At 35.8% G+C, this 17,492-nt stretch overlaps 1 protein-coding gene across 2 annotated transcripts in view; it reads right to left on the reverse strand.

Annotated features, from left to right (window-relative positions):
- Window positions 1–8,273: 8,273 nt before the first annotated feature.
- Window positions 8,274–17,492, reverse strand: part of NBN (nibrin) — a 49,946-nt gene continuing 40,727 nt past the window's right edge. For both annotated transcript variants that reach the window (XM_008001043.3, XM_008001042.3), the window contains 3 exons: window positions 16,067–16,180; window positions 9,893–9,942; window positions 8,274–8,455 (listed from right to left, as the gene is read on the reverse strand). In XM_008001043.3, the coding sequence (XP_007999234.3) occupies window positions 8,425–8,455; window positions 9,893–9,942; window positions 16,067–16,180 (195 nt within the window). In that variant the 3' untranslated portion in view covers window positions 8,274–8,424. The remainder of the gene's footprint in view (window positions 8,456–9,892; window positions 9,943–16,066; window positions 16,181–17,492) is intronic.

Here is a 17,492-nt window from a genome sequence, read left to right on the forward strand (position 1 = left end):
AGTTTTAGTTTTCTATTGTGATAACTTTTTTCAAACCAGTTTCACATCTTAATAACATTCTCTGACTGCACTTGCTTCAGTACTCTCTTGCTTGCCTGTTTTTGACCTCTGCATGAGTTGGATTAGATGTTTTTCTTACTGTCACTTCTAAATAGAAAATGACAGTGTTATAAAAAAGGATAAAACCTTTGACATCCCCTTGTGTTTCAAAAGTCCACACTTACTCAAACAATGGCTTTTTTGTGATGAGGGTATTTGTTTAAAAAAAAAAAAAAAAAAAGAGAGACTTCAAGAAAAATAAAGGTTCAGTGGAGCTGCAGATAAACCTGGTGAATCATTTCATCTTTGGTAATCACCCATTTCCTGAGTTCTTCCTCAATCCAGGCTGTCCTGTATGGTATATAACATTCAGGCATTTCTCTGATATACTATACTTTCATACTCTATAAATTTCTGTCCCATAATTCCAACACTTTACATTTTTACTTTAGTATCGACTAGCTATTCATGGAAGGGAAAAATCACTAAATACTTGTCTAGTTATAGCATGATGTGAGCATCTCCTCCTTATCCCTCGATGCCTGGCTTGGTGTCTGGCAAACAGTCCATAATTAGCAGATGTTGAAAGACTGTTTACAAAGCAGAATTTATTTGGGGATTTAAAGTGCAAATGATACAACAAAAAGATTTAATTACAGCTTCCAGTGTTTTGAGTATGTGAACCATATCCAACTACTTTTTTGAAAATCTAAAGTTTTATGTAATACATTGCTGTGGCATCAAATTTTAGTTGGTTGTATTAGTCAATAGGAAGTGGTGGAAAATTTCTAAATAAATTCAGCTATTAAAGCAACTTCCACTAAATCTCAGCATTTGGAACACTAGAGAACCCAGAATGGAACAAAATTAGACTGAATGTAAATGTCATTTAAAAATCTAACTGGGGCTGGGCACAGTGGCTCACGTCTGTAATCCCAAAACTTTGGGAGGCTGAGGCAGGTGGATCACCTGAGGTTAGGAGTTCAAGACCAGCCCTGCCAACATGGTGAAACCTCATCTCTACTAAAAATACAAAAGTTAGCCGGGTGTGATGGTGGGTGCCTGTAGTCCCAGCTACTTGGGAGGTGAGGCACAAGAATTGCTTGAACCTGGGAAGCAGAGGTTGCAGTGAGCTGAGACTGCACCACTGTACTCCAGCCTGGGCCTCAGAGTGGAACTATCTGGAAAAAAAAAAAAAATCTAACTCAGTTACAAAGGCTGCTTGTTGCATAGAGCCATTTTGATCTGATCATACAGTCTTTTAAGTTGTGTACATTCCTTGGTGTGGGGGGATAAAGGGTCTGAGTCCCCTAAGGCTAGTCTGAAGAGTATGTGAAATAAGGATTAAAGAGATACCCTGATTATTTTGAACAACCCCCACTGCCCCCCGCATGCAGGTTATTCAAGAGAAATGGTGTCTTTGGGGAAGGAACAGGGTAAAAAAGGTAAAGATGATGACTGATAAAGCATAAAAAGAATGAAAACCTTCAAATTAAAAATAAAAGGATGGCATCCTGGTTTTAATCATGATGGAGTAATAAGAATGGGGCTTACACTTTACTGTAAGAATCAACTACAAAACTCTTGAAAATACATAAAGCAGCGTTTTCACACAGTTGTAGACAGCAGTCCAGGACTGATTTTTAAGAGAAGAAACAAGCGGTGAGCTCCATAATCACCCTGACTTTCTGCTTGAAGGTACTTTGCAAACTAACATAAAGTGGAGTATGTCTGGTTGGAAGAAAATAACACAGTATAGGGTTCCTGCTAGAATTTGCTGAGCAGAGTACTGGGGAGGAGGAAGCTGCAGAGAAGCAGCTGCAGAAATCTGCATAATTTTCTTACATGTGGCACAATACTAAACAGTACAGGGAGAAACCATGGGGCTTTAGGGATTAGCAGCTATAAGTTAGGGGTTGAGTGGAGACTTTGAAGGTATTCAGTTCTGGAAGACTTTGGAATTCTGGCCAAATAGCAGAGCCACCACCTCAAGCGTTCAGCTGAAACCCCAAAAAGGCCATGCCTTGCGAATAGGGGTACCTTAATTTGCCCCAAACTAAGCCGCAACAGGATCAAGCAGGTCTGTGAGTAAATGAACTGCCTGCCAGCACAAGACTTGACACTCCTCAAGGAAGACAAAATCCAGACTGTAACAACAGCATCAACAATGTCCAGCACACAGTAAAAGATTACTGGGTGTCCAGACAAGAAAATGTGACACAACCAGAAAAAACAAGCAAAACAGATCTAAGAATTGATACAAATGTTGGAAATCGCAGACAAGTACTTTAAAACAGTTAATATGTTCAAAATATTAAAATGACACTAAAGAAGTGGGAAACCTCAGAAGAAATACTAAGAAGTGAACATTGTATAGCTGAAAAGTACATTCTGAAAAGAAAAATTCACTAGATGAGCTTAACATACAGGACACTGGAGAAGAAAAGATCAATGAACTTGAGGACAGGTTAATATAAACTATCCTAACAAAGCATAAAGAAAACTAAAAAAATAATTGCCAGACTTGATGGGATAATATCAAGTGTCTAACATGTATAGTTGGAATTCAAAAGGAGAGGAAGACTGAGCCAGAAAAATACATATTTGGAGAATAAAAAGCAGAAAAGTTTCAAAATTTCATTTTTAAGAAATCTACAACCCATAGATCCAAGAAACTTACACTGCAAACAGGATAAAAAGGAAATCACACCTATGCACCGAACAGATTGCTGAAAAGTAGGAAAGTTTAAAAGCTGTCGGAGAAAAAAGGGAACAATGATAAGAAATACATGACTAGGAAAAATGCAATCAAGAAGACAGTCTTAAATATCATTTTTGGATATGTGAAAGTTGAGAAAATATGCTGTCAGAAGACCTGCACTACAAAAGGTGGAAATTCTTCACACTAAGGTACATGATACCTGCATGTATCTACATGAAAGAAAAATGCCAGAAATGGTAAATAAAAATTATGTGTTTTTCTCATTTCTTAAATTATTCAAAATCCAGTTGACTATTGAGAATGTGTTTAAGCATAAACAATTTAAACAAAAAGTAAAAAATTGTATGATTTAGGACATGTAGAGTAAAAAATAATTATAGCACTGTACAGAAAGACAACGAGAAGTACACTTCCCCCCTCCACGCCTGAGAGAGGGTATCACTCTGTCTCCCAGGCTTGATTGCAGTGGTGTAATCTTGGCTCACTGCAGCCTCAACATCCCAGTCTCAAGCGATCCTCCTGCCTCAGCCTCCCAAGCAGCTGGGACCACAGGCAAGTGCCACCACACACAGCTAATTTTTTGTAGAGATGGGGTTTTGCCATATTTGCCCAGGGTGATCTTAAACTGAGCTCAAGCGATCTGCCTGCCTTAGCCTCCCAAAGTGTTGGGATTACAGGCATGAGCCACTGTATGAGGCAGAAGTATACTTTTATCAGGTGTATACATTATACAATTAGTGGTGTGTTTAGATAAGAATCCATATCCTTATGGTAACTACTAAAAACAAGTAAAAGGTACAACTATAAAGCCAATAGAAGAGATGAAATGGAATACTAAAAAAAAGGCAGAAAAAGAGAAACAAGGGACAGTGAAAAAATAAGCATGATCATATACTCCAGCTCAACCACAGCAATAATTATATTTACATACAAGTGGCTTAAGCACCACAAACTTAAAAGCAAAGATCATCAGATTGAATAAAAAACTTCAACAAGGTTTACAATAGCTTTATCCAAATACAAAGATACCAATAGGTTCTAAGTAAAACTGGAAAAAGACATACCATGAAAACACTAATAAAAGACTTCGAGACAAGTATTAGAGATAGATATTTTATCACGAAATGTTTAGTTAATGGAAAACATATCAATTCTAAATGTATATGCACCTAATTATTGAGTTTTAAGATACATAAAAGACAATGGAGAACTAAGGTGAGACAAACTCACACTCATAGTTGGAGATTGAGTAGACAAAATCAGAAAGGATGTAAGAGATATTCAATGGCACTACCAACCGCTGATCTGACATATATAGAAAAACTACACTCCTAAACTGCAGAATACTCATTCTTTTTACATGCAACCAGAATATTCACCAAAACGGGCCAACAATATGCTTGCCCATAAAACAAGTCTCAAAACATTTAAAAAGATTAAAATATTACTGAATATGATCTCTGACCACAGTGGAATTTTAGAAATAGTAACATATAGAAATAAATAAGAATTAACTATTATATCTTTTGGTAGATGGAAAAATAATATTTGGAAATTAGTCCATATGTCAGTGAAAAAAAATCACAGGGAAATTGGGATATTTTTTGAGCCAAAAGATCACCCAGGTAACCAAATTTATCACATGCGGCTAAAGAGGTGTGTTGAGTGAAATTCTAAATACTCAGTTTTGAAGATGGGTTTAAAATCAATGATCTACAATGGACTAGGGAAAAAGAGCAAATTAACCCTATGTAAGCTGAAGGAAGGAAAGTGAAAATCAATGAAATAGAAAAACGAGAGGCCGGGCGCAGTGGTTCATGCCTGTAATCCCAGCTACTCAGGAGCCTGAGGCAGGAGAATCGCTTGAACCTGGGAGGCGGAGGTTGCAGTGAGCCAGATGGGGTCACTGCACTCCACCCTGGGTGGCAGTGAGACACAGTCTGAATGAATAAATAAATAAATAAATAAATAAATAAATAAATAAATAAATAAAAGAAAAAGGACATACACTAGAGAAAAATTAATGAAATTAAATGTTCTTCAAAAAATTTTAATATAATTTATAAAGCTCTAGCTAGATAAGAACTAAAGAACACAAGATTCAGATAACAAGAGACTCCACGACATATTACAGACATTTTAACACAAATACTATAAACTTTTATACCAATACATTTCACAACTTACTGGAAAATATGAAGTCCTTAAAAGACACAAACTACTGAAACTACTAGAGGCAGAACATCTATAGCTCCTTGAGAGAAAAAATACAGACATTTAACATTGCATTGATAGCCACTGTAACAGGTAAGAAAAAGAAAAGACAAAAACAATTGGAAGGAAGAAGTAAAACTGCCTGTATTCACCAATGACATGATTGTGTACTTAAAATCCTAAGGAATCTGCGGGGAAAAAAAAAAAAAAAAAAAAAAAAAAATCCCAGAATAGGTGAGTTTAGCAAGTTCACAGGATCCAAATTCTATACACCAAAAGTAATTGTATTTTCATATAGAAGAAATAAATCATTGCAAGATGAACTTTTTGAAAGTATCATTTACAGTACCAAAAAAATGCTTAGGGACAGATTTAAAACAGATGTCCAAGCCTCTACAGTGAAACTACAAAACAATGTGGAAAGAGTAGATCGATCGAAGTAAATGAATAGACATATTACATGCATGGAATGGAAGATTGAATATTTTTAAGATGTCAGTTCTTCACAAATTGATTTTTAGATTCAGCACAATAATTCTAGCCTATTCTTGGGATAGAAATTGACATGCTCAGAGGACTGATGTATCAGACTTCTAGACTTCCTACATAGTCCTGACTTACCATTTTTTGACTAGATGGTAGTATAAGAGTGATACACATTCAACAGAAAGCCTACTTTGAATTTTGTTCTTTTCCCTGGCTAGTAATGTGCCCATACAATACTTAATCTTGCAATGCTGGACAGCAGCAGCAAGCCGCAGCTCCCAGTCAGCCACAGCATCAGGAGGGTAAAAACTGATTCTTGCTCTTTGTGAAGAACACTATTCCTGCTAAACCGGCAGTGTCAGTGCCCTTAGTGCCTTCAACCAATGCTTCTACTCAAGCCTAATCAGTAGGGAAATTGATAATCCTGTTGCTGTAGTATTCCCTGTCATGCTGCAATTTTTGTGCAATGCTTCAAACATTCTTCAGGCACAGTGTGCTTTCAGCTGTGTATGTTAATAAGTAGCTACACAATCATTCTGTTTTTTGCTTTCAGTTTAGTATTTAATAAATTAGATGAGCTATTCAGTACTTTACAATGAAACAGTCTTTGTGTTAGATGATTTTGCCCAACTATAGGCTAATGTGTCATGAGTACATTTAAGGTAGGCTAGGTTAAGCTATGATGTACGTTAAGGTGGATTAAATGCACTTTTGACTTAAAATACAGTATTTTCAACTTACGTTGCGTTTATCCCAACTTAAGGAGCATCTATGCAGCTACAGTAATTCAAGGCAGTGTGGTGTGAGTGCAAGGATGGACAAACATTTCAATGTAACAGAACAGAAAGTCCAGAAACACATCCACCATTATGGTTAACTGATTTTTTACTAAATGGCAATGTAATTTAATGAGGAAGGGATAATTCTTTCAATAAACAGTGTTACAATGACTGGATACTTGTATGGGGGAAAAAAGAACCCTGATCCGTAATTCACAACATACATATCAATTCAAGATGGATCACAAATATAAAAAATAAAGTTTATATAATAAAGCAGAATACCTGAAATCTTGGGGTTAAATTGGAGAGAAAAAATATAAAACATAAAAGAAAAAAATAAATTTGACCTTGTCAAAATTTAAAACTTCTATTCATCAAAAGACATAAAGAAAATAGTCAAGCCACAGACTAAGTGTAATATTCTCAATACATATATCTGACAAGAGACTTGCATCTAGAATGTATAAAGAATTTCTATGACCCAATTATAGTTATCAGGGATATACAAATTAAAACCAAAATGAAACATCACTGCACACCCATTGGAATGGTTAAAAGGAAAAATACTGACACCACCAATATTTGTAAAGATAGGAGGTACCAGAACTCTCATTCATTATATTCATAAACTGACAAATATAAAAATTGCTATAGGTAGGGCAGTCTTAGAAAGGGATTGTGGGCATGACAGAGACCAATATTAATCTGTCCATTATATTCCTTAACTGTAAAATGGAGACCATATGTTCCACCAGGTTCACTCGGTAATTATGATACATGGCTATTAACAGACTCAAATGACTCCATTTCATCAATTAATATGCCCTGTCAATTCTATTTCTAAGGTATCCCATGTTCTATCCAATGTCATACCACTATCATAATTTAAGTGTTCATAACTCTCTATAATATTTCAATAATCTAACTTATCTCAATGCATATAGCAGAAATTGCAGATTGACTCACCTAATTTCTGCTCCCTAGGAAGGCTGAGAAGCTTTAAAAAAAAAACTTCATTTCCCTAACTCCCTTGCAGCTGGAGTTCCACCTGCAAGTAGCCAGAACTTGGAAGTAAGTTTAATTTGGTTCTGGCAAGTAGATGCACTTCCACAAGATTTGGAAGGTGAGAGTGATGTAGAGGCCAACCTCTTGTCCCTTTTGTTGCTTCTGTTTATAAGGGAAGTCATGGAAACATGGCCTCCATTCCTCACTGTTCCATTTCTCATTCTCCAGACAACTAAGCAGTTGTAGTGATTCTTGATTGGAGCTTCCTTCTTGCTGGATCACAGGTACATGAATATATTCTCGAACACAGAGTTGAAAATCACTTGTCAATAAAGTTTGAAAAAAGACATTCGTTGTTTCTTACCATCTCCCTTTAAGGTAGAAAAAGAAAACAATCTCACCATTTCTACTTTTTAAGTAGGAAAACTAGGACTCTAAATAAGCTCAAAACAGACACACACCCAGCTCAGTAAGACCACCAAAAATGGATACAGGTCTTTCCATTCTGGTGAAAACTAAACCCATGTTTGATGAAGTCTCCACATGGCATTCAGTTTCTAGTACTAGAACAACATGTAGGTGACATCTGTACCACTGAAGCCATTTTGTTTGGATCACTAGAGTTTAGGTAAGACTACAGCAAAATGGAAAAGAAAAAATAATAAAAAATATATTGATATTCCTATAATTTTTAAACTACTAAGTAAAAAAGCAAGGTGTAGAACACAGTATATGTTATGCCATCATTTGTGTAGGAAATTATTTTAAAATAGGAATTTGAATAGGACTCAAAAATCCCAGGAAAGATTCATAAGAAATGAGTATCATGAATTTTTTCTCTGGGGAACCAAGTAGCTAGGACAATGGTGGAAGGGTGACTTTAGTCTTTAACTTATGTACATTTAGAATTTTGAACTGTGACTAAATAACTATTTAATAAACAAAACACATTGAAAAATGAAAAAAAAAATAAAAACATGCAATGACAAAGCCTGAAAACAGAGTAACTGTTACACACAAAAGAATCAGTTTTGTGCATTTTATTTAATAAATGTAGGCCATAAAATATTGTAACTTAAATCTCTTCTATATACTATATATATTCATATAACCTTGTTGGCCTGAAGTAGATGCTTATTAGGAAGTTTTTCCATGGCTTCTTTTTAAAATCCTCAGTTATCTTCTCCTTTTTAAATAAGGATTGTATCTGCAAAGAAAGAAATGGGGTTAAATGATATTTAGATAAGGGATAGTATTTCTTTTAAAGGTAAAGGACTTTCAAACTGTAGTCACACTTTGGCAAATAGGATAGGAATGACAATTTTGTCCTTAGGATCAGATATTAATCACTGACATTTTTATTTTCATTTATCCCTTTGATGTTGCTTTGATGAAAATATGGTAAAAACCAAACAAAAAAATCAACAATAACAAAAATCCTGTAAAGCTTTAAAATAATTAATGAAAACAGTTTAAAAATGAAGGTATGTTTATACTTCTTTCTCTATGGCTTCAAAGATCCCCATTCCTCCCCTTCATAGAAGCATATCATCTGCATAAAAGAGCATAATCTACTTAAATGTAATTAGCACTTTACAACATTTTCTCCTACAGCAGTTAAACAAATATGGCTGAACAACTTATCTCATTCGACTAATGACAAATCAGTATTGTTTGTTAACCTTTTTTTTTTTTTTTGAGACGGCGTCTGGCTCTGGAGTGCAGTGGCGTGATTACAGCTCACTGCAGCCTCCGCCTCCCGGGTTCAAGCGATTCTCCTGCTTCAGCCTCCTGAGTAGCTGGAATTACAGGTGCAGGCCACCACGCCTGGCTAATTTTTGTACTTTTAGTAGAGACGGGGTTTCTCCATGTTGGCCAGGCTGGTCTTGAACTCCTGACCTCGTAATCCGCCCACCTCAGCCTCCCAAAGTGCTGGGATTACCCAGCCTGTTTGTCAACATTTTTACCAGCAATTTATACTCTCAAGTATGAAATTAGAGAATCAATCTAACTGGCTGCAAAACAGACTCAAAAAGTATTTCTTCGTTTTGTCTTTAAGTTGGGAAAATACTCCTCTCCCCTAGCTGATATCTACCTCTACAGTATTTTATTAGTATCTCAGAGGCAATTATTATAATAGGTTTGTTAGGTCTGCAGGAATGCTGAAAATGTATTAAATCAGAATTAAATTATAATCACATAGTACAACTCTAAAACCTCCCATAAAAAACCTGCTGTGAAACTCTAATCCAGCCTTTTGTTTTTATGCATGTGCCAATAAAAACTAAACAAATAGTCTGGCATTTTACTTGTCTTAATTCAAAACTCAATCATAATTCTACTCAGAGCTGAAAAATCTCACAAATTTACACGACAGTTTTACACAATTCAGGAACCGTCTTTTTGCCTGAATGCCCCCATACAAATTTTAAGTATCTTACAATACGACTTAACCCCAAACCTCGATGCTATATTCAATTAACCCAATCGAGAGGTGCTTAAGTAATAAAAATAAACACTTATGTTAGGTGAAGGGACTAGTTGTCTATGAGGACACAAGAAACAAATTCTTAATTTCTATGAACAGAACTAAATTTTATATACATCTCTCAAAGGTACATGAGAAAGCTGAATCAAACTTTACCTAAAAAGATCATCAGCAAGAGACTCTTCTTTTGCATGTTGATTTTGTACCTGTCAAAATTAACATAATATCAAACATTTGCTCAGTGGTGAATATATAGTTAATGAATTGCTATAGTGATAGGTCACTGTCATCTTAGAGATTTCCACATCCTGGAGGTCACCAAGTCTATGAGTTCTTGCCTCTGCAATATCTCATTTAACAGATCTTCTATATTTTCACTCCATGCTAGTATTATTACAAAAGAGCTCTAATTAAACAGCTTTCTCCCACCAATCTCCACTCAAAGACAACCAATGTATATTGCTAGCTTGCTGAGTTTTTAAACACTCTTTCCAGCAAAACCCTTTTACTAAACGAGATTTCAGTGCTTGGGGATCAGACCACTGATGAGACTAAGAGGGCAACATTTACTCTACCTTCAACTACAGGAGCTCCACAGTTAAAGGGGCTCCTGTGTTCTTGGTCCCAAATCAGGGCTTAGAGGCTGCTGCTAAATTACCTCTCCTCTAAAGTCCTTTTAAATACAAACTCACTAAACTACTACAGCACCTTACAGAGTCAAAATCAAAAACTCCCTGCGCTGAGTGCATCTTCCTAAAGTCCAGCTATGTCCCTATCATATGCCATTTGAAACCCTTCAGTGACTTCTCCCACCTACCAAGGAAAACACAAACCCTTGCATTTGACCCACTGAAATGTGCAAGGTTCTTCATAACCTGGTTCCATTTTACTTTCCTAATCACTTCTCAACCTCCTCTTCGTGGGCTCTGTATACCAGTTAAAACTGAATCACACAAAAAAGAAAAAAGCAAAACCAAAATGAAACCCCAGAATCATCTCCTAATAAATATTCTGTGACCTTTTATCTGCTTTTGTTCACGTTTCTCCCTCTGCCAAGGAAGTTAATTCCTTTTTTTCCCTCTTCCCACATGTAATCATCTTTAAAGGTACATTCATTCAATACTTATTTAGTGCCTCTTTAGCAAAGGCTTCCTGATCCCCTTCTTTAAAAAACAATGCCTGCTATGAAGAACTCTCCTAAAACTTCAGCTACAGAATTCCCAGGATGCTTATCAATTTCTACCTTCTGTTTAATTATTTATGTTTGCACCCTATCCTCTCTAAAAGACCAGAAGTTCCCTAAATACAGATAGAGTAAGTCCTGACTTAATGTTTTCGATAGTTTCTCGGAAACTGCAACTGTAAGTGAGATGACAATCAGCAGGTCCTTGAATCATGTTGTTTTGTTGTACTAATGAGAAATAATACTGTTTATGTCATTTCGCTTAAAGTTGCAGTTTCCAAGAACCTATTGACAATGTTAAGTAAGGACTTACTGTGTTTATTTTTACTGTTACTAACTTACATTTGAACGCTTCCAGATACTATCTTAAACACACTCTCTCTCTCTCTCTCTCTCTCTATATATATATATATAATCTCACTTCATTTTCATGTAACTTCATTACTACTATTATACTATTATCTCAATTTTAACCAATGAGGTAACAGAGACTTAGGTAACCTGCAGAAGATAAGGGAACTCAGATGGAATAGCTGGGATTTGACCAGGTCTAGCTAATTAAGAGCACCAGCTCTTAACCAGGCTGCCTCAGGGCTTCTGAATCTCTAGAGCAAGCCTACATGAGTGACTTGCAGGGATTCGATCTTACAGACTGATTTTTCTATCAGACAGTGAAATAAAATTACATCTTATCTTTTCAGATTTTCTAATAGGGATAGCAGAACATAAATGGGAAGACATAGTTTTAATAAAACAGTTGTCAAAATAACTACTGGTATCATTTTTCTAAATATTCTTAGAGGTTTCCTGGGGAATAATTTTAAAGTTGTAGCATAGTAAAGAAAAAACAGTGAGGAGAAGGCAGTTTTATTTCATATATTTTAGTAAAAACATATAAAATAGTATTAAGAAACAGAAATGCCTCATATTACTGGCATTTTTCAGAGGTCTGCAATAACTACTACTCATAGTCTTTCAAATTCAAATCAGGTTGGATACAGTTCAAGTAATTTTTATGTTTGATGTACACAATGAAAATATCCTAAATTCAAGGGAACTTCAGGAACTGATGCAGTGATTATGAAAACTAAGACTGGTGGGTCTGCAGCAGAGGCAGAGAAAGAAGGGATGAAAAAGAAAAATAGGAAGGGAATATAGAAAAAGAATAGCTGCAGCCAACAGGGAAATGAGATGGCAGTACAGAACATTTACATAAATAAGCAGTAGCCATGCAGCAAAAGAAAGTCAAGTCTGTTATAGAGTAAGTCCTACCAATAGCATCTAAAACGATTCTAGCAAAAAGAGAAGTGATTTGGTGAAATCATCTAGAACACAGTCCATCTAATTCCTAATGAAATAAGCAAAAAATAGAAAACAGTCAGCAGATGTATGATGTATCATCATTCTCTCAACTTCTTCCCCATCTAAAATTAATCAAACAAAACTTGACTATGTTAATTAATGAAGGAAAAGAGTTTAAACCATGCCATACACTTAAAAAGTGCAGTTGTGCAAAGAACCAAATGATTCTGATGCAGCTGATTCCTAATACTGTCCCAATCCATTAAAAGCGCTACAGAACTGGTCAAACCTGAGGGTTCTTACTAATGCCCCAAATTTGGGGAAAAGGTAGCCTCAACAGGGAAAACAATTGCTAGTAGGTTGCTGGGAAGGGACTAATGGTATAGAATGTGAAGAAGTGGGGTTGACACTGACCAAACACATAGGCTCCAAGGATCTAACAAATTAGGTAAACCACCCAATAATGCTAGGTTATTCTCTTTTAACTAGGGCACACTCCCTGGTACAGGACATTTAATTAAAATCCCAGGAGACAGCTAGCCCAAGCTGCACACAGCTCCAGCTGAGCCCTTCCTCTCCCAGATTCAATGTCTTCAGACAACAGAAACTAGATGGGACATGCCATGTGCCATTGACTGTTTCAGCATGATGCCATGCTGACAGTGAGGCATGAGGGAATTCTGTTCTTTAATTTTTATTTTATTTATTATTATTATTTTTGAGATGTGGTCTTGCTCTGTCACCCAGGCTGAAGTGCAGGGGCTCCAATCATGGATCACTGCAACACTGACCTTCTAGGCTCAAGCAATCTTCCCACCTCAGCCTCCTGAGTAGCTGGGACTATAGGCACACGCACTACCATGCCCAGCTAATTTATTGTGTTTTTTTGTTTAATTTTCAGTTATTTATTTTTTTTTGTAGAGACAGGGTCTCAAGATGTTGTGCAGGCTAGTCTTGAACTCCTAGGTTCAAGTGATCCTCCTGCTCCCAAAGTGCTGGGGTTATAGTCATGAGCAACACCATCGCGCCTGGCTGAATTCTGTTCTTATGGGCAAGTTAAGAATGTTATAAGTAATTTTGATTATACTCAACTTCTGTCTCAGAAACTTGCTTCTGAATGTAATCCCTGCATAAGATGGCATATGATCCTTTATTTGCTACGTAGCAAACAGAGTATCTGGATAAGACATTTCCCTTTACCCAAGTGAAGACAAAAACAGGAAAGGGATACTGGAACAGAACATGCAGAAAACAGATAAAGAAACTAATCTGCAGGAAATAATAATCTATGAATAAAAAGCAAAATAGAAATATGAAAGCAATGAAATAATGACAAAAAATTAGATGTTAACAGAACAATGAAATGAAAAAAGAACAAATGCTAAGTAAAAGAACCATAGTAACAGCCTTTCAGAATTAAATAAATTAGAAATAGCTAACACTCTAACACTTTCCACTGTTATAAATGATTTATATGTAGTATCTGATTTAATCCTCCCTCATATGTCTGTGAAATAAAGGTACTACTATTATTCTCATTCTGCACAGATGGAAACAGAGACATTAAGTAATTTGCGTAAGGTCACATACTTGGTGAGAAACATTACAGACACACCTGAAATGTAAATTTTTGATACAGTGAAAGAGCCTAAGAAAACCACAGTGAATGCAGAAAAAATAGATGTGGAGGACAAACGTAATCCAATAAAACGATAGTTATGTCTTAAATGTAGAGAGCCCAGCAAATACAAAATATTTTAAAATATATAATAGAAAAAAGTTTCCTGAGAAAGAGAATTACACCTGCAAATCAAAACAGCATACTATATGTCAGGAAAAACTAATGGAGAATGATCGACACTGAGATGTATTCTGACTGTTACTGGCTTTCAAGCTTAAGAAAGATGGCTGTGGTCATGCAAGTCACCTAAAAAGGGGACAAATAGGACTGGCATAAGGTGAGGGAAGCTAGGTGGGAGGAAGTACTAATAATCACTGTAGGGAGCCAACAAATAATTGTATATGTGAAATTAAATATGAAGTTTAAAACAACTACCAAATCCGACTTACAGTGATTTTTATAGTTTTCCTCCTTAATATTAGACAGATATCACAAAATATCTTGGAGGGAAGAAACATTTATAGAAATTCAGCAATGCCTTCATTTTAACTTCTTCCTATCGATGTCTCCCTTCCTTCCCAGTCTGTCCCTGCCTCTCAGTACTCCTCAATGAAGAGATATCTGGAATATTGTTCACTTAACTGTTTAAACAGGTAATTTCTGGGCTTTAGGTTTTCACATCTTCATTCTTTGTGTACTACCATAGTTCTGTGGAATGCACATGTTATAAAGTAATAAAGCCAATTTATTCTTTAAAAAAGGAAAGGAGAAAGGATGTGATTTCCATTCTTTCATTTTTTAAAAATAAGCATCCTGAATGACCTTAACAACTCTACTTCATGGGTGACTTTCCTAAATAACCCTTTTTAAAAACAACTGATAGAAAAGCATTTTAAAAAGCGAATTACACTACACCAACTATAAAGCAAAACAAGGAACCCTGAGAGATCAGCAAGGACCACAGTCAGCTTTTGCCTTGCCCTGTGAGTATCTGCAAGTCATGAAAAACCTGAACTCTGCTTTAATGTCTATATGGGGTATGAGTGATACGAAAGAAAACCCAAGATGGTGACTTTAATAAAAGACCCAGCACTAAAGGAAGAAAGAGAAATAAACCTTACAACACAGAAGGAGCTAGCAAAGAAACTTGCCCATCTTCATCCTGGCACTTAGTGAAGGAAAGAAATAAAAATCTCATTTGAAGTTTCTAATGACAAGCTGGCCTTCATTCACTCAGTCTTCTGGTCCAAATATTAATACATACTAACTGTCTGGGTGATTCAAAGAATCACAAGAAGATATTTTAATTTAAAGTAGTCTCATACTGGTAGAAGAAGACTGGAAGATAAAAAACATACCTTTTCTAGGGGAAATAAACCTGAACTTAAGACTCAAGAAAACCTCACAGATTGAGTTCCAAAGAAAACAATCGGTTCATATTCAAAACACAAAGTACAAACTTGAAAACAAGGTACTGTAAGAGCAGAAAACAGATCAAACATTTTAGTAATGGTATCATTAGGCAAAGAATATAAAAGGGGAAGCTTGAAAAAGAGCAAGGAACAAGAAGATTTAGAAAGAAATAAAACAGACTTCCAGTAATGAGAAAATAAATGAATGGATGCAATGCCAACTAGAGTTGAAGACAGAAGTGGTAAATTGGAAGATGATCTGCAGCAGTTGCCAAAAACATAACCCAGAGAAACAAAGACATGAAATACACAGGAAAGGCAAATGGAAAAGAAAATTTAACATACATTAAATTGGAATTCCAGAAGGAGATAATGGGGAAAACAGCAAAAAGGTAACTAACATTCAAGAAAACAAATGAGAAATTTTCAGAATTGTTAAAACACAATCTCCAGATTTAAAAAGGCCAGTCCCTTGACATACTATTTAAGTGATAATATTTGTAATATCCTCCACATTCTTTTAGTTTTCCTTAAATTTTTGTGGCTTTTATCTCCCCCTTTTCATTAGGATGTAAACTGAATTTCTTAGGTCTCGCTTTTTTTTTTTTTTTAAAACAAAAGTAAATTTAGTATTCCTTTAAAGCAGTGTTACAGAGGGGTATAGATTAATGCTGTGTAACTCAGGGATTTTCCTGAATGAATGACTTTATGTCACTTATTTTAATTTGGTTTTAAGAAGAATTTGCTTGAAGGCCACCATAAGGGACCAAAGTGCAATTTAAACAAATTTCTGGGCCTCACTTCCTACTAACCTCCATTTCCTGCCTTAGCCACTCTTCTAGTTCTGTATTCTTTCGAGCATGATGAGGTATTAGATCTGATCCTCCAATGATGTGTGGAAGTTTTCCTGCTCCAGGATATGTGACCTATTGAATAATAAAAGTAGTACGATAAAACATATTAACAAACAAAGATGACCATTTTAAAAAAAAGATTAAAAAGCAAAGATGGTAAATCATGCATAAGTGCTAAAGATGTTTATATTCTACAAATAAAAGTTAGAGAGCAATAACTCTGTTCTAAACCCATCTGTTTTCGCCCTTATCTTTTATAGTTATTACTATATACAGATCTGGACATGTCATGGGATTTATGTATTAAAAATAAGTTAACACTTTTAATTTGGAGTTTTTATTTTAAAATGGCCTTACCTTATCATTTAACAATTAGAGCAACTCAAGATGAACACAAACACTACAATTTACAGCACTACTGTATTTTGTTCTAACGACTTCAAAGCTTAAGCTCTTTCTAATATTGATGAAAATTTAAATCTTTTTCAAAACTTTCCAGTTCACAGAGTCCTAGCAGGAGATGTTGGGGATGCCAACAATTTACACTTTCAATTGATATTTTAATTGTTTACAAGTAAAGAGGTGCTTTAAGAAACGCAAATTCCATGTGAAAATGCCTATCAAGATCATTGTTAATACTTATTGGTTAATACCATTGTTTATAGTAACAGTTCCTTAGTATTTGTAACATGCTTTTAAAATTCCAACATATGAAGTAGAAAGAGAATTTTAAATTTCTTTTCACCCCTAAGCAGTATTTTAAAAGTTTAAAAAGCACCATATCATTGATTGGGAGGGTTGTTTGAGACAGGGTCTCACTCTGTCATCTAGGCTGGAGAGTGCAGTATGAGGAGAGAGAAAATCACCTGGTGACCATTGAAAAGGCCCCAGAGACAAAACTTCTCTTAGCAATTTAGAAGGGAGCAAAGACCAACTGGTGACCATCAAACAGGCTAACCGGAGGCAAAACTCCTTATGTGGGGAATTTAGAAGTAATCAAACTTCCCCAGTATCTAAAGTCAGCTTCTGATTCCAGGCCTCTTTCAACTTTTATAAGTAACTAAAATTTTTATACATCTCTGGAATGCCATGCTGAAACTCATTTTACAATCCCAAACTCCCACCTTAAGGTCCATAAATGCTCCTAAGGACAATCCGCCATGGTGTGCTCAGTCCTCTCGCTGAGGCGCTGCTCTGCATTCTTCTGCAGTGTTCTTCCTTTCTAATAAACTTTCCTTTTTCAAATCTATACTGTTGTCGGTAAATTCTTTTTACCAACCCATGAGTTGACCACTTCCCAGTGCTGGGGCTCTGATACCTGGCCCAGCACAGTGGTGTAATCTTGGCTCACTGCAACCTCCGCCTCTTGGGCTCAAACGATCCT

The sequence above is a fragment of the Chlorocebus sabaeus genome, chromosome 8, assembly GCF_047675955.1.
Source record: "Chlorocebus sabaeus isolate Y175 chromosome 8, mChlSab1.0.hap1, whole genome shotgun sequence".
In the NCBI taxonomy this organism is placed as follows: Eukaryota; Metazoa; Chordata; class Mammalia; order Primates; family Cercopithecidae; genus Chlorocebus; species Chlorocebus sabaeus.